Genomic DNA, 18238 nt, shown 5'->3' with positions numbered 1-18238 from the left:
CTCTCTCTCTCTCTCTCTCTCTCTCTCTCACACACACACACACACACACACACACAGACAGACACACACACACACGAGTGCAATGTGAAGATCAAGAAAAGGGAGACGAATGAAAGGCATTTGCATTTTCTTAACCCCCGCCCTCCCCAAGCAAACAATCAATTCTCTATTTCTCTCTACCCTAACCCACCCATCCTGGTTGGAATCGAACCTGCAGGGACCGCAGAGATTTTTTTTTTTTTTTGCCTTCTGTTAAGACAAGAAGATTGTTGGAAAGGACATCCCTCCTGGTGGCCAGTGCGTAAAGAGATTGGCGGAATCAAGCCGGCTTTGCGCCCTTGGGCGCGTCGGGGAAGCGAAAGGAAAGGCCCAGGACGGCTCTGCAAAGGGGCTTCTCACACACCCCTCCCCAGCTAAGAAAGCCCACCAGTACGACACTCCCAAATACTGCACCACCTCTCTCTCAAAAAAATAAAAATTAAAAACAAAACCACCTTTCCTTAAACCAGGCAGAGCAGAACCAGCCCCGTCCATCAGAGCGCGGCTGTGCATTTAGATTGCGCGGCTCCTTAGAGAGTGCGAGCAAACGGGTGCTGAATTGCGGGGAGACGGGGGGGGCACACTCCTGGAGATTACCCTCCTGGCAGCAACTGGAATCCCTTCCCGCACATCTCAGTGAAGTCCATCGACGAGGTGCCTCAACGCGTTTAACCTTCGCGAAGGACTCGTTCACTGTCTGAAGCTTCCCGGACCCTCTTGACTCAGGCTCTCTGTGTGCTTGTGTGTGATGGGGGGGGAACCTAAGTGGGGGGATTTAGGGGGCTCTAGCCTCCCGCCCCTGCCCACCCCCAAGCACATCAGGATGAACTGTATCTGCCTACATGCCAGGCATTTCAAGCACATTTCTCTCCCCCTCCCCTCCCAGAACTGTCACAAGAAGCTAAAATGATGAAACGGAGGTTATCATACTTTGGACACATCATGAGAAGACATGATTCGCTAGAAAAGACCATAATGCTGGGAAAAACAGAAGGGAGTAGAAAAAGAGGAAGGCCAAACAAGGAATGCATTGATTCCATAAAGGAAGCCACAGACCTGAACTTCCAAGATCTCAACAGGGTGGTTCACGACAGATGCTATTGGAGGTCGCTGATTCATAGGGTCGCCATAAGTCGTAATCGACTTGAAGGCATATAACAACAAACACCCAAAGAATCCTGGGAACTGTAGCTTACCCCTCACGGAGCTACAGTTCCTAGCACCCTTAACATACTACAGTTCTCAGGATGCTTTGAGGGGGGGATGTGCTTGAAATATATGGTGTGTACAAGATGCAAGACAGCTTTTTAAGACAACTTATCAGACCCCGCTATCAGGAATCTGAGGGCAGAGGCGTTTGTTCCCCCCCCGTGTGTGTGTGTGAGAGAGAGACAGGGTTTCAACCCCCCCTCCTTATCTATTTTCCGGGGGGCCTCGCCAGGTGCAAACGCAGCCGTCTTTTCCTTTGCGCCTCAGACAACAATAGGGAAAAGCCTGGGGGTGTTTGGAACAAGGACTTATTTGATGCGGGGGGGGGGTGAGAGATAGGAAATAGGGCGGATGGCTCCCCACCCCACCCTCGCTTGCCAACGCCGCTGCCATGCCCTAGGAGCAACAGCGGCGGCTCCGCCAGCAGCCCGGGCGCACCGCTGGCCCCTCGACACGCGCGCTGCCTCGCAGTTGCCTCGCCTTGCACTCCGGGACCCAGGCCAAGCCCCGCATTCCTCTCTCCCCCACCCCCGCCCCCGCCCCCACCCCTACCCCTGTCCCCAGATAACACGCAGGTGGCAGCAGCCGGGAGGAAGAAGGGACCCGGGGGCCAGGAAGGGCAGCCACCCCCACGCCAGCTCTCCCAAGAAGACATCCGAGGTACCTACCTCCCTCCCCGCTGGGCGCGCGGCGGGCGGGCCGGCCGGCCTCTCCAAACTCCGTGGTGGGGGTTAGGTGGGGCCTTTGGGTGCAGAGTTCTTTCTGCCTGGCGGGGCGGGGGGGGGGGTTGGAATGCCGGTACCTTCTTTCCTTCCTCCCCTCCTCTTCCCGATCTCAGCATTTCCTTCCACCCCTTCGCAAGGTCGGCCTCTGTGCTCGGTCCGCCGGGCTGGTGTCCGCTCGGTCTAACCTTTCCTTCCTTTCCTCCCCACCCCAACCCCAATCTCTCCCCTTACCTTATTTATTTATTTATTTATTTATTTACTTTCCTCTAATCCCCTCCTCCCCGTCCACTCGCGGAATCTAACTGTTCCCAGACGCCAACAGCCGGTCCCCCCTTCCCTCCCCTCTATGCCCGGCGCCTCCAGTCCCTTTTTCTCCTTTCTGGTTACCTGGGGAAACTCTGCTTCTGGTCTACACCTGGACAGAGTCGGTTTTGTCACGATCTATAAGAAAAGAGACGGGGGGAGGGGGCTTTCCTGCCTTCCCCTCCCCTCTCACCCCTTCTTTACTTATTTATTTTAATCATATCTTTTTGTCTTTGGTTTCTCTCTCTCTTTCTCTGATTTCTTTTCTTTTCTTTCTTTTTCTTTTTTTTGGAATCAGCGGCGGCACTATTTGACGTCGAGGCGACCGCCTCACTGCCGCGCAGGGATATTAGGAGCACCAATTGGGAGTTCAAATGTCAGCAAGTTTTTTTTTCCTTTTTGGAAAAAGGAGGGAGGGGGAGAAGAGGAGGAGGCGGTAGTGGTGGTGGTGAGGCGGCCGCCTGGGTGGGTGTGTTCCTCCGCCGCCGTTTTTTCCGTCGCTTCTAAACGGCGCGACTCCCGGCTCGGGACTGTTGCATGGCACTTTGGCGCGGGAGCGCTCCGGGGGAGAGAGCGTCCGCCCGCGATTGCATGCCGTGCCAGGCATCCCCCTGCTCTGGGGAGGGCCTCGCTGCCCCCTGCGGCCCGAGCGGGGCTCGGGAGGCGCCCTCCTCCAGCCGGCAGGTGACCTTCTCCCCCGCTGCCCTGCCGTCCGGTCGCGATGCTCTGACCCCCGATGGACGCCCGGTTGGCCTCCGCAGAGCTCGCCTCCTCTGCCCCGCCGCGACGCAGCGGTCCTGATCCGGGCGAGAGCGGGTACTAACCGCCTCCCTCCCCTCCGCAGCCGGCCTCCGCCCCATGGACGTTGCGACGGGGCCCGAGTCGCTGGAGAGCTGCTTCAACCGGGGCTCCGCCGACTGCGCCAAAATGCTGGACGGGATTAAAATGGAGGATCACCCGCTGCGATCGGGCCCCGCAACTTTAGGAGTTTTGCTGGGTGAGTTGGCTGCTTTTCCCCTCCCTCCTCGCTTCAGGTCCCCTCGCGGCCCCGATCCTGAGCGCGCTCGAATCCTGCCCTTAGCGAAGGGCTCCCGAGGAAATGTGGCCCCGGCGCTGACAGGAGCCGAAGCACCGGGGCTGCCCGTGGAAACGGTCCCGCAAATCGTTTTCACGCCGGATGGTAGGGGGGCTGAAAGCTCGAAGGCGCCGCTTCGCCTTAAGGGCTCGAAGGGAAAGACAGCCCGGTCGTTTCTCTATTGGCGTGTATTTTGGGGTGTAACACGATCCGGCTTGATCACTTTCATAATAATAGTAGTACTAATAATAGTAATAATAGCATTATTAATAATAGTAATAATAGCATTATTAGGACACTCTTCAATTGTAGCTACTTTTCTTTGACAGTCTGAGGCCTGAATTTCGATTGTCCTCCAGGAATTTATTTTCTTTCCTCCCCCCCCTCCTCCGAGAGCACATAATGACCCTTTAAAAGACACGTGTTTGCTGCAAAAGCTAGGTGTATTAAACAAACTCGCTGCAAAACTTTGAATCTCAGCCACCGCCGGCGGCCAGCTTCAAGGGGGGGGGTGGAGAGGCGCGCCTTTCTAGCTTCCTTTGCCAGTCTTCCGATTGACTAACCTTTGATGGATCGAAAGATAAGCCTGCAGCGCTGGGCCCGCACGTCGGAACGGCAGGCTGAGGCCGCCCCAGTGTGGGTCGGTTGCTTCGTGCGGACGCGCGCGCGCCTGGGTTCAACTCAGTCCCCAATCTAGCTTGTTAACTAATAGGACAAGATTTCCCCCCTTCCCTTCTTGAATGATGTTCCAGAGTGTGTTTGATTTCACCTTAAGGCCTCTTGGAAGCTGAGAAGAGAATTGACTTTCTTTCCGCATTTCAGTTTCAGCCCTTCTTGAAATGCAACGTTCGCTTGCATTTTCCAGCCGGCGATTGGATGCCCCCGGCATCATATGGTTCTGAGGCGTCTTGGACGTTTGAGGGGGGAAAGGGGAAACCTCTTCCATCTCCTGCCTGCTTTACACCACCATTTGCTTGGTCTGAGATCCCCTCAAACACACTTCTTTTTTGGTAGCTGTGTATCCATATCTGCCGGCTGAAGACGCCGCTTTAGGCTGCAATCTAATACGTGTCTACTCAGAAGTAAACTCCGTGGGTTTCAATGGGACTTGCGCCCAGGTAAATGTGTATGCGACTGCAGCCTTAAGCTGCAATCCTAACCCCACTTACCTGGGAGTAAGCCCCGTGAGTTCAATAGGGCTTGCTCCTGCGTAGGCAGGGGAAGGCTGGCAAGCCTGAGTCAAGGACAGCTTTTATGTCCCAATCTATAAATTATTCTTTCAGGTGCCGCAAGGATCGGGGCTCTTTTCTCTCTTCCCCCACTCCTCTGCCCCAATAACTAAGAGCAAAACAAATTTCTATAAACTTAGCAAAAAGATCCAATCAGCTGATGAATAGTGTGTGTTTTTTTCAAAGTTCCTGCCGGTTAGCTGGGTACGGCTTTTGATTTAGGCTGCAATCCCAAACATGCTTTCCTGGGAGTAAGCCCCGTTGAACCCAATGGAGCTGACTTCTGAGTAGACATGTATGGGATTGCAGCCTTACTCAGCTAATAGTGGGGCTAGCGTTAGATCCCACAGAGAGTCCCCTATACACAGACACACGCGTGAAATATATTATTATTAATAACAATCATGAGGATTAATATAATGTTACATTATTACAAACAAATATTACTATTAAATATTTTATGTATTATTTAATATTTATTTTTTTAATATTTGTTTAATTATTAATTGTAGTAATAGTAGTAAATACTGAGTATTAATATCTATAGGGCAAATTCTACTTGTAAAGGTGAAGCATGCTGATGAATAATGGCACCCTACAACTGTGAAAATCTGTGAAAAATATTACCAGACACGTACTTGCACTTTTGCAGTCATTCAAACAAGCCCTACATTCAAAAGTAAAAGTCAGTCGTATATTAGTGTGCATAAACCCAACTTTTTATTACTACTACTACTACTGCACACGATTCTGTCTCCTGGTTTCTACAAGCCAGCCCCGCTGAAAAAACAGCAACTTCCAGTGACCAGCTCTGAGCACCTCGCTGCGGGATACTTAGGGCGCACTTCCTTGGTGGTGGGTTAGGCCTCCTTGAATTCAGTGGCGCTTACTTCCGAGTAAATCTGCTTGGGCCGCAGTTCCTCTTGGCCCCGCCAGTCCCCGACACTCCCAGCTGCAGGGGCAAAGTGCCATTAAGGCTCCCTACACCCCATACATTTAAAGCAACCCCCTCCCAAGAATCCTGGGATGCGTAGTTTACCTCCCACAGAGCTAGAGTTCCCAGCACCCTTCACAAACGACCTGCTCCCAGGGTTGTTCTTTGGAGGGGGTCCGCGGAAATGTGCTTTCAAATGTCTGCAGCAGTGAACAGACAGACCAAAAGAGACCGGCAAGGATGTTTTAGAAACCCAAACAGAAAGTGAATAACCATCACAATAATCGACCGTGCCTTGCCCGTGGTGAGCGAGAGGCTGGACAGCCTTTCTCTCGGGGCTCTTGTCTGTGTGAACGCGACCTCGAGTAACTGAACCGGGCATTGAGCTGGAGGCCCTTGTAGCCATTTGCAAGTTTCTGCTGGTAGATCCTCTCTTTCTTTGACATTTTTTCTTTCTCCCTTTCCCCTTCTTCGTCTCTTTCTCTCCCCCCCTCCGCCCTTTCTCGTCTTCCTCAGGATCGGACTGTCAGCACCCGGCGGTCTGCGAGGGGTGCCAGCGGCCCATCTCAGACCGCTTCCTGATGCGCGTCAACGAGTCCTCTTGGCACGAGGAGTGTCTCCACTGCGCCGTGTGTCAGCAAGCGCTGACCACTAGCTGCTACTTCCGCGACCGCAAGCTCTACTGCAAGCAAGACTACCAACAGTGAGTCGAGGCGCACCCCCTTCCCTCTTCTCGCCTCTCCGACCCCAAGGGCCCCCAGTCTGTCCGACCTCTCCTAGCTTTGGAGCAAGCATAAAAGCAAACGGGGTTTCCGTTGCAGCTGAGCAAAACCCACGCAAAATTAATCCCGAACTAGTTTTATTTATGACGGTATTTATTCTGCGGGGAGGGGGAAGAGGGAGATGATTTTCCCGGATTTGGGGATGCCCCCATGGAAATCTGGAAAATGTCCAAGGACCAAGATCAGAGCGCATTTTCGCCCGCCCCCGCGCGCTTCCCATTTGTTTCTCGAGAGCCTTTTGTTGCGTCATTGGTAGGAGTTTCTTGCGTCAGAGGAGTGAGTCTCCGAGGCTGGGAGGAGGGTGACGTCGAGGAGTTTCTCTTTGGTCGGGAGTCGGTTGGATGACTTTCAGTTAGGCCTGGGGGTCCATGAGAAAGCGTGTGAATGTATTTTGTCTCAGTTCTGAAGGCAGGCGTAATTATCAGATCGTGTAGACATCCTGCGAGCCTCGATCCGGTTTCCGCTTTAGAGCCGAAATAATTTGCTTTGCGAAGTGAACCCGGTTTAACACCTCTTGGGGCTTGCTTGCTAGCGAGCCTCATTAAGACCGGGGAGACAGACACGCAAATGTATAATATTGATCCTTGGGAAAATATACGTGTTTTTTTTTAATGGTTAGCTATTTGAACCAAGTCTTGGATCGGTCTGGATTCTGCACCTTCTTTCCTTGCGTGATCCCTAAACTTAATTTCTTGGAACTGATGAGCCCATTCACTTCAATGGAACTGAATTTCGCACCAGATTTTGCTGGAAGTCAATCCCTTTGAATTCGACGCGACTGACTTCGGAGCGGGTTCCCCGTCCTGGCTATTTCTTTATAAGGCCGTTTCCAAAGGAAATTGCCTCTCCATTTTAACACATAAGCCCACAGCCCCCCCCCATATGTTTGCGTTTTAGGTCCTAACTTTAATTTTCCTGCGGTCTCTTGAATGCCTTTCTTGTTTGTGTTGCAGAATGGAATAATATTTGTTTTCCGATTGCCGATTTTATTAAAAATGTATATAAACGACGCTTGCATTTTAAAAATTCCATTAGCGGGAAATTTTATACCCGCAATTAAAAAAACAACAACAGAAGATGTTGCAAAGTGCCTTCCTTAAATAATATGACTGATTTGAATGTTGGGGGTGGGATTTCAGCATTTGAGTGTGTTTGCATGTTTTGGCTAAATTATTGGGGGTGACAGACGGAAAGGAACGTTGTAAAATCCTGGAAGTAGAAGACAGAATCAAGCAAAACTTTCCTAACAAATTCTGCTTTATTTTGCTGTTGGGAGTAATTCAAGGACAGGGAAGGAATTTTTATTATTATTATTATTATATATCATTTTCTCCTAGATCGTGCAACAGCAAAAAATCTTAGTGGTATAATATCGAAACACAGAGAGAGTTTATGTGTATAAAAGCAGTGCGTGTGTGTGTGCGTGTGTGTGTGTATATATATATATATATAATATTTTGTGTGTGTGTATATTTTAGCGCTAGATACACATAAGAATAGGTGTGTTATCTATATGGTGTCACATATAGATACGATATTTAGGCTCACTTTTGCACACACCTAGAAAGAAGGCTAAACGGGACACAGTGCAATTTGCTTCCGAGTAAGCATGGTTGAGCTGCAAGTTGCTCAAGAGGACTTTTAGAAGGGGGGGCTGCTTGGGGGTCGGGAAAAAGCGACCAGCGTGTTTTGGGAGTGGAAAGGGCTTCTGAGTTTGAAGAGGGGGGCTGCCTGTGTTGCGTTCCCGCCAGGAGAATAAGAGATGAGAGAGAGACTGAAGTGTGTGCATGTGATCTTTCTCACCCCCTCCTTATAATATGGGGGTGAACAGATAAAACACCCCTCAAGGGCAGATGAGGACAAAGGCTTATCTAATTGCACCCCTGGATTTCTTAATAAACAGCCTCCTCTATTTTTGCTGAGTTTTGTTGCTTACTACCTAGCATTTAGTTTCATTTAAAAAAAAGTCCCCTCTGCCTTCAGCAATCGGCGAATCCGATATATGCCAGGCTTGCAATCCTGTACAGGCTGCGCCGGGATTCAAGTCCCATTGGAAACAGTAGGGCCTACTTCGGCGTAGGCAGCAGTGGCGTTGTCCTGGTCGCTTGGGATTGAAAACTGGGCTGTGTTGAAAAGCAAAACGGGCAAAAAGCCGGGCCCGGAGTCAAAGTCGGGTGGGCAGAGTTGCGGAGGAGCCTATGCGTAGTCCTTTCGATGTCGACGGGGCGGCGGGCGTTTCTCGCGACGCGGAGTCCAACGGCTCGGATTCAGTCCGGTTCAACCTCGTGGGTTTTCGGTCGGGCTGAACCCTCTCCCACGCTTCGGTTGAAGTGGATCGGAATCCTGCTGCTTTCGGTTATAGACCCAAAGGAGAGCTGCGGCCGTCCAAACGGAGCTCCTCGGAAGCGGCGCGAGTTTTGCTCCGGAGAGAAAAGGCCGGCACAGGGTTAAAGGGAAGGCGGCGGTTCAGTGCGAGAAAGCCGCCGGCCGCCTTGGGGCTCTTTCGGGGAAGACAAGCCATGACAAGGGCCAACTCCGGCTCCCAGCCTCCTCCCCGCCGCTGTAGGCCCTGCGAACGCCGCCGCCGCCGCCTCCCCGCATTGGAGAGCTGCAGCAGCTGTCGCGACACCGCTCCCAGAGAACTGCGACAGCTTTGCCTTTCCACTCCTTGTCTTCTCTTCTTTTGCACTCCCAAGAGCTGTTGTATCCCTCCTGCTGCCCTCAAAGAGTCCTGAGAACTGTAGTTTTTGCTAAGAGTGCTGGGGGGGGGACTGTAGCTCTCTGAGGGGTAAACTACGGTCTCCAGGATTCTCTCTCTCTCTCTCTCTGTATGTATGTAGGAGGAATGTGCTTTAAACTACAGTTCCCAGGATTCTGCCTAGGGGTGTGTGAGAAATTTTAATTTATTTATTACATTTATATCCCACCCTTCCTCCCAGTAGGAGCCCAGGGTGGCAGTGTGCTTTAAACTATAATTCCCAGGATTCTGCGGGGGGGGGGAGGACTGGGCTTTAAATGTATGGCGTGCCCACTCTACTTATGAGTAGACCCACTGAAATGAATGGACCTGAACTAATCCCGTCTATCCGTTGCAATGGGTGTAGGACCGGATGCAACCTCTCTCGCCCTCTGCTTTGCGTTCCCTTTTCTTCATTCTTTTCCTCTTTCAACCTTATCTATTCTCCCTCGCCTTTCCAGTTGGGGGAAGTCACCCCAGAAAGGATTCTGCTGGCTCTTGTCAGTGCAATCCTAGCCATGTCTACGCAGAAGTAAGCCCCAGTGAATTCAAAGGGGCTTACGCTCTGGTTAAACGAGGTTCGGATTCGTACCATCCTGATAATCTCTCCTCAAAAGTAAGCCCCATTGAATTAAATGGGGTTTACACCCAACAAGGTGTGTGCGCGTGGTGCTTGTCCCCCCCCCAATTCTAAATGTAATGGTGGGTGAAGCGGGTAACTATTCATACATCTTGCTCCCCCCGTCAAGAAATATTTCTGTGGACACTCTTAATTCCCAGGTTAGGATTCCAGCGAATTTTTAACAATACATTGGATCAGACCACGAATGCTTCCAGTGCCACAATCGAACGTCTTAAGGTACCGCCAGGCTCTTGTTTTCTCTCTAGCTTCCATTTAAAAAATAATAATAAAAAATCCTTCTCATTCCCTGTCCCCATTTTGCCCCAGCACAATCTGGGAGGGCTACTCTCAAGCAGGCGCGGCGAGCGTGGGTTTTGGAAAAGCCGCCGACCCATCTCTCCACGGCTATCTCCGCAGGTCACTCCCCCGGGCGGCCCTCTCTCGGGAAAAAAAAAAGCAAAACCCCACGTCGGGGGACGGAGCCCTTTCTCCTAGCGGTGAGGAGCGCTCGCGAGGTCTAGCGTACGCCGGGCCGGCTTCGCCTCGTCTCTCTCTCTCTCTCTCTCTGTCTCTCTCCAAAAAGGTCAACAAGCGGGTTGCCTCGTCCGAGGAGACCTCTTTGGCCCTGCCAAGAGCGCGCACCACGCGCCTGCGAAAAGGTTTCGGGAGGGGACGCGGGTGAATAAGGAGAATGGATTGTCTCCAAAGTCAGCTAGCCGAGTCCAGAAAGCCTTAATAGAAAGGACTCGAAAGAGGGGCTATTGCAGCGCCCGCCGTCTTTTTTATTTAGTTTGGAAAGCGCGTCCTCGGTGCGCCTAAGGAGAGCTCCCCCCCAAAAATGGCTGGGCCCCGAAGGCGAAAAGAATCCTTTCGGGGCGCAAGGGCGCACGCGTCTCTTTGCAGACCCGGGCCCCCTCTGTGCCCTCGAACCTCTTGGCTGCCTGCTTTGTAGGCCCGAAGCGCGCGGCGGTGTGCGCCCTTCGCCATTTTTTTAAAAAAACGCACCCCAAAGTGTCCACCGCGGGGTAGACCTCTTTGGGGAGCTGGACGCCCAAGCCGCGACTCCGGCCAGCCCGCGGCTCTAGAGCTTCGGCCTTCCTCGGGGTCGAAGAACCCGCAGGTTCGGGGAAGGCTGAGATTTCGGGAGACTGCGATGGGGAGAGCCTGGAAGGGGGTGGGGAAGAGCGACGGGCGCCATCTCCCACGAAACAGCCGCCTTTAGCGGCAGCCCCTACTCAGTTTTGCGCCTCCCGTTGGAGTGGGTCATTTCCCCTTTTAGAGAGAACCCCCCCCCCAAAAAAAAACTGACCCAAAGAAAGAGTCCTCCTGAGTGCCAGCTCTTTGTAAGATCCTTGCGTTCAGCTCGGCCAAAAAAGACGATCATCGTTACCCCTTCTCTGCCCTTGCAAAAACGAGAGTCATTTCATTCATTCGTACGTGGCATTTTCTTGGTATATATTCAAGAGCATGCTACTTACTCCATAGCGTCGGTCGGAATAGCAACACCCGATCCTGAAACAGCTGAATTCAAAGGCCTTTTGTATAGCTTTCAAGGTAGAACTTTCTACATGGATGGTGGGAGCTTCCTTTCCAAACAATTTGGTTGCGTTTTGGACTTGAGGTATAAGATCCTAGTCCTCATGGTGCTAAGCGGGGGGGGGGGGTCTTCTGTCTGCAAATATGGCCTTAAAGAGTGGAGTTGTTGCAGTCTTAAGTGTTTCAGCTCTCCCCCCCCCTGTGCCCAAGGACCAAGGGGTGAAATTAGATCCGTATTGGATCATCACAGCTGTTTGAAAGTATATGAATAGGTCCTGCCATCCAGGGGTAGATTGTGTTTGTGTGAATATATTTACACATGCAGGCATGCATACGTATAGTGTGTGTGTTGTATCTAATGTTACTTCTACTCAGACTAGGCCCTTTGACATTGATGAACTTAGGTATATTGCTTTCAAAGGGTCTGTTCTGACTTAGTTGGATACAACCCTGTGCGATTTGTGTGTGCGCAAATGCATGTATATATAATGCCCATATCTCTCTGTCCAGGCTTAGGGTTACTTAGTCAAGTTTGGTCTTGGAATGCTGGCTTTCAGAGCAGACAGATACAGGGTAGGAGTTAGGGGTGTAGTCCTCCAGGGTCGTGGGGGTTGTCGGCCCCTTACTTTTTTGGAAGCAGGGTCCTAGCCGTGTCCCAACCAGGCCCCTATGTATGCGCCAATTGGCATGAAAGGGGAGCGTGTTAGCCACTAAGAAGAGTCATAGTCTTTTCATGCTGATTGAAGCCGATCGTAGTGAAAGGAGGTGAGGCAGCTGCTGAGAAGACTCTTCTCAGTAGCTAACACACTGCCTCCCCTTTCATGCTGATTGGCCACTAGGGATGCCTTTTGTAGTGGAGTGTGGACTCGGAGACAACTCAGAGAGCAAGGGTGCTGTGGGGAAGTGGAAAGGGGCATGTGGCTGTGACGGGGTGTGGCATGACTGCCATAAAGGGACTCTGCCCTTCTGAATTTGCTACTGCACGACTGGTAATAGTGAATCCCATTGAGACACCTGAGATACCATTTCAACAGTGCCATTTCAGCTTGTGTGAAACCAATATGGTGTGAAGGCTCCATTCAGTGTTCAATTGTCCAAACAGTTGTGCATTTTTGAGAATGCTTGTTGTGGTTCTTCCCCCGCCCCCAAGGTAAGAACCATGTTGATATCAGCATACAGCAGCCCTTTCTGTGTCCCTTTCTCTCTGCAAAGGCAATACCTTTAACACGGCATATTTAGCACGAAGCTGACTTAATTATTTTAAGCCAACTATAGTTGCTTTCTGTGTAGAATGGATGGTGAGCTGGTTGGAGAGTTTGACGCTTCTGAGAATTTTTTTTTTGTGGTCTGAAATGCGGGGGGTGGGAGAGACTTTTTTAACAACTTGCAGGCATTTAGAGAGAGCTGGGTCCTGATTATAACTAGCCAGTAAGTGTGTGTTAAAGGATATCTCTTGTGTTTTTTGTTTTTGTGGGGTGAAGTTTGTGTGGCCTCACCCTTTCAAATTTAAGGGGTATTTCCTCAAAACCCACAGCCTTCATTTTTATCTTTGGCCTCCCAATTGTTGTTAACATTCGTCCTCTTGCAACTTGTTTTCTCCCCATCAGAAAACCCCGAAACTTTTGGGTATAATCTCCTTGGGGAAGGGATCTTCTTGTTTTCCGTCAAGTGCCCTGCACAGCACTGGAGCTATTGGTTGCCACTTCTTTCCTGGCCCCATTCAAGATGCTCACATTGGTGTTTAAAGCCCTAAACGACTCGGCCTCCACAGACACTCTTGGGTGTTAAGATCAGCAGCGGGGACCCTCTTGGTAGATCTGCTGCCTCAGGAGCTTGGGGTGGTGGTGGTGGCGATGGTAGCCCAGGAGAGGGCATTCTCTGTGGTGGCCCCTAAGTTGTGGAACTCCCTCCACACAGAGGTGCGTCTGGTACCTTCACTACATGGAGAATGTTGAAGACATATTTCTTCACCCTGCCCTTTGACACCTGAGATGTACATTATTAGGACCCACCCTATTTTTGTGATAGCAGTGTGTTGCATTTTAAATGGTTGTAACTCGCCCTGGGACTTAGGGTGAAGGGCAGGTATTATTATTATTATTATTATTATTATTATTATTATTATTATTATTATTATTAACAACAATAACAATAATAATAATAATAAACTCTTGTCTTTTTTGAAGATCCCACATCATTTGTTCCATGCATAGTCTATATGCCAGTGCACCAGCTATTTTATTTCCATTTTTTTCTGCCTTGGGGCTGATTCTCCTCTCCCTCCTCTCTTACCCCCTCCACTTCATGCTTGTCGCTAAAATTTAGGACCCCTTTTGTGTCCTGAGCAGGGTAGAACATGGTCACTTCAATCGCCACAACATAATAGGACTCCACAAGTAGTCTGGGAGCAGACAAAAGGCGACATCTCTTGTTGTACATCACCTTTTGTCTAACATTCAGGAGGTTTCCCAAAAGATCCTGAAGTGAAGCTTGGGGAGGGGGTGGCAGGGGGGGATCTATGTGCATTTCATAGCAACAGCCCCCAAATCCCTCACCATGGAAACCGTGTAGTAATCGGTAACGGGACATGCAGCGTATAAATATTGCCAGGGTTATAAGTCCTAGCTGAATAGTTAGGGATTAATGTCCTTTTATTTCAGAGTGACACCCCAAATGTGTTATTTCAAATGGGGGCTCCTGCCCTCTGTAAGCCGAGGAAAGTTTACACAGTGTTGAAGCTCAGCTTTCAAATGACATTTCCTCTGAAGTAAGCCCAACTGAGCTGGATGGAACCATGTTCCTGCAGCCTTAAGATCTCTAAGGGAATGCCTCAATAGAGAAGACCCTCAGTACATTATGAAGATTTTTTTTTCTGGCCAAACCCTGCTGGTATTGACTTCGTGGCAGAATCATTATTTGTACATTTTCACAATTCCATTTCATAATTTCCCTCCTCATCTGAATAGCACTCAAGGATGAAAAATAACGAAAGGTTCATTTTCTATACAGTATCATTTTTTTCCTCCACAAGGAAATTTTGTGTGTGTGTGAGGGGGGGAAAGGTGGGATATGATGAGTTAACATTCTTTTTTTTATTTAAAAAAAAGGGGTAAAATATTAGATGTAAAAGTCGCTAAAAGAGAGGGAATATTGTCAAAAACAGCACACGAAGGAATGGCTTAAAAATTCTGTGGGGAAAATGTCTGAAAAGGGAGCTGTGCACTTTGATCTATCAAGTAATGTAGTGTTTAAAGTGATTGATTTGTCGGGGAGAAGGTGAATTTTAACTGGTGAAGCTTGAGTTAAAGGTACAATTTTGTTTTTTGTGTTTTTAAAATGTTCATGGCTATTTTAGTTCTGGTATGTTGCTCGAAGAGGCAATGAAAAGGATAGCTGGCGTCTCTTTCCAACAATGTGGTAGTGTTTGTTGTGTGAGTGGGCTCAAAACTTTCTTGCAAAAAGGCATCCTATATTGAGGTCATGGTAACGTGAATTGATTTCCGTTCTTTTCCATTTTATTTCCGCATTTGAACGGAGGGTATAGCACACACACAAAAATTGTTGAATAAGAGCATCCATATCTTCCAGATGAAAATAGTGGGCGGAGAGGAGGTCACATTTTTTAGATCATACATTTCTTCTAAAAGCAAGAGATGAATCTACTGAAAAAGCTTTTAACAGTCCTGTCCTAATAGGTGTGTGCATATTCACATTTACCAATTTCAGACATTTATTACATTTATATAAGTGCTTGCAGTGAATGACTGAAACTGGTTAATGTCAAGCGTCGCTTGCAAATGAAAATATTTGCAGATGAACAATGCAATCCTCTGCCTGATTACTAGGAAGTATGCAATTGTGTCTAGCAGTGCTAATGTGCACGTGTTCAGGATTGGATCCTAAATTTATGAACATCTGAACAGTGATGAGTTTTGAGAACGGATGGTTAGTATTCACTGAGCTGTGTGTGTGTGTGTGTGTGTGTATATATATATATATATATATATATATTGGAGTGCCATTATTTTGGCTGTAAATCTGGATGATGATCTTGCATTTTCACTGTCAGACCTTATGATTGTTTCATGTTATTGTTTGCTTATTCATATGAGATGTTTTCATTAGTTTATATGGCTTTTTACATTCTGATATGTCTTTAAACTGTTAGTGAATTATGTAAAGGTGTTTGATGTTGAGAACCACCTTGAGCATGGTTTACTATGGGAAGGTGGCATACAAAAAATAGTATGTATAATTACACACACACACACACATGTTCAGGATTGAAGCCTACATTTATGAACACCTGTAAGACAGCAATGAATCTTTGGAAATATCTGTTTGTGATGGTTCATATTCACTGGTGAGTGTGTGTATGTGTATATTCACAAAATTCATCCGGGACTATCATATATTCGCATGTGACTGCTGGCATTGACTCCTGTTTTGGGGTAATATTTATTGTAATATATATTACAGCAGATGTCCCCGAAGTGGTGAATAATTTGAATGTGTGTAGAAGACAGTATCTTGTACATAAAGTACAAACCCTAGACAGTCTGGAGAAGAGCAACAACAATAATAATATCTGAAGGGACCTTAAGTTACTATTGAAGCTTTTCTAATTGGATAAGGTAGTCATGGGAAGAAGGGAAGGGAGGGCAGATTGAGGGGTGGGGAGGGAGTTTGGTGGAACGCTAGGCAAGGGCGAGTAGGAATAAAAAGATATCAACATGTTGGCCTTTTGTTAGATCACAGCACCTCATTTGACATGACAAGCTAGCCTGCTGAGTCTGCTTCTGCGGGCGGACAGGAGAAAATACAAGCTGAAGTGGGAGGGGGGAATGAAGGGGAGTGAAAAGGCACAGTAAATCAACCCCCCCCCCCAAAAAAGTTCTTCAAATGGAAAATCTAACCCTGTGCGATTAAACGTCTGCTTTTCTGAAATCCTACCAGCATTCTAGCTGGTAGTTCGTTCCTAACTTTTAAATCATTAGAAAAGAACAACAAAACCACAGAAGGCTTTTAAAATGGTATGCATGCATTTGTATTTTCCAACTGATCTGCTGCTTTGGAGAATGCAAGCTCCATAGAGGTTGACTTCTGTTTGGAGCCAGGGTTTCCATCTGCTAGAATGAAATCTAAGTTTAAGCCCTCCACTAAACTGAAAGAGTCCTGCTTCCCGTAGGCCTTGAGTGTGCTTACTCAGAAGTAAGGATTGAAAACAAAGCCAGAAAATCCATCATCAAATGGAGTCTGGAGTAATGAATAGGATTCAGTGGGTGAATTGTGGCACGTTCCTGAACACAATTTCACAGAATTGCTTTTTGTAGCCACGCAGGCTTGGGCAGTAGTCCAAAACATCTGGAGGCTACCAGGCCGGTGAAGGCAGATTTGGAGATAAGTATTTATTTATATTATTTATTATTTCAATTTATATACCGCCCTTAGCAGAATAGCTCTCAGGGCGGTGAACAAACAAGATAAAATACAATATATCATAATAAAAATCATAAAAACATATACAAACAAACAACAAAAAACACTACAAAAACACAATACGACAAAAATTAAAAATACGGATTAAAAGATTAAAATGGTTAAGAAAATTAAAATGCCTGGGAGCATAAAAAGGTCTTTACCTGGCGCCGAAAAGATAAAAGTGTAGGCGCCAGGCGTACCTCTTCGGGGAGGCTGTTCCACAACTCAGGGGCCACCACAGAAAAGGCCCTAGATCTAGTAACCACCCTCCGGGCTTCCCGATGAGTTGGTACCCGGAGGAGGGCCTTAGATTCTGAACGAAGTGAACGGGTAGGTTCGTATCGAGAGAGGCGTTCCACAAGGTATTGAGGTCCCACGCCGTGTAAGGCTTTATAGGTAAGAACCAGCACCTTGAATCTCGCCCGGAAGCAAATAGGAAGCCAGTGCAGACGCGCCAAGACAGGTGTTATATGCGAAGACCGACTGGTCCTCGTCAGTAGTCTGGCAGCTGCGTTCTGCACCAGCTGAAGCTTCCGAATTGTCTTCAGGGGCAGTCCTCCGTAGAGCGCATTACAGTAATCCAATCTTGAAGTTACCAGAGCGTGAACAACGGAGGCGAGGTCGTCCCTGTCCAGATAGGGGCGTAGTTGGGCTACCAGACGAAGATGGTAAAACGCATTCCGTGCCACCGAGGCCACTTGGGCCTCGAGAGACAGGGAAGAGTCGAGAAGAACCCCCAAACTACGTACCTGTTCCTTCAGGGGGAGTGTAACTCCATCCAGAACAGGGTTAACATCCACCATCTGAGCAGGGAAGGCATTCACCAACAATGCCTCGGTCTTGTCTGGATTGAGTCTCAGTTTATTAGCTCTCATCCAGTCCATTATCGCGGTCAGGCAACGGTTCAGCACATCAACAGACTCACCTGAAGAAGATGAAAAGGAGAAATAGAGCTGCGTGTCATCAGCATACTGATGGCAACGCACTCCAAAACCCCTGATGACTGCACCCAGCATGTAGATGTTGAAAAGCATGGGGGACAAAACCGACCCCTGAGGGACTCCGCAATGGAGAGTCCATGGTGTCGAGTGATGTTCCCCAAGCACTACCTTCTGGTGATGATCCGCGAAGTAGGAGCGGAACCACTGCCAAGCAGTGCCCCCGACACCCAACTCCGCGAGTCTCCTCAGAAGGATACCATGGTCGATGGTATCAAACGCCGCTGAGAGATCAAGGAGAATCAACAGAGTCACACTCCCCCTGTCCCTCTCCCGACACAGGTCATCATACAGGGCGACCAAGGCTGTTTCGGTGCCAAAACCGGGCCTGAAACCGGATTGAAACGGATCTAGATAATCGGTTTCATCCAAGAGCGCCTGGAGTTGGCTGGCAACCACCCACTCCAGAACCTTGCCCAGAAAAGGGACATTTGCCACCGGTCTATAGTTGTTTAAATTATCTGGGTCCAAGGAGGGTTTCTTTAAAAGAGGTCTCACTACTGCCTCCTTGAGGCTACCAGGGACCACTCCCTCCCTCAAGGAGGCATTAACCACCTCCTTGGCCCAA

General features: G+C 48.9%; 1 protein-coding gene across 3 annotated transcripts in view; it reads left to right on the top strand.

Annotated features, from left to right (window-relative positions):
- Positions 1-2687: 2687 nt before the first annotated feature.
- Positions 2688-18238, top strand: part of LMX1B (LIM homeobox transcription factor 1 beta) — a 214246-nt gene continuing 198695 nt past the window's right edge. For 2 of the 3 annotated variants that reach the window (XM_061603946.1, XM_061603944.1), the window contains exons 1-2: positions 2762-3273; positions 6031-6217. In XM_061603946.1, coding sequence (XP_061459930.1) covers positions 3135-3273; positions 6031-6217 — 326 coding nt within the window. In that variant the 5' untranslated portion in view covers positions 2762-3134. Of the gene's footprint in view, positions 2742-2761; positions 3274-6030; positions 6218-18238 lie in introns of those variants that run through there. The other variant, XM_061603945.1, reaches the window with a different exon arrangement.

This window comes from Rhineura floridana, chromosome 20 (assembly GCF_030035675.1).
Source record: "Rhineura floridana isolate rRhiFlo1 chromosome 20, rRhiFlo1.hap2, whole genome shotgun sequence".
In the NCBI taxonomy this organism is placed as follows: domain Eukaryota; kingdom Metazoa; phylum Chordata; class Lepidosauria; order Squamata; family Rhineuridae; genus Rhineura; species Rhineura floridana.
This window is presented reverse-complemented; position numbering and strand designations above follow the sequence as displayed.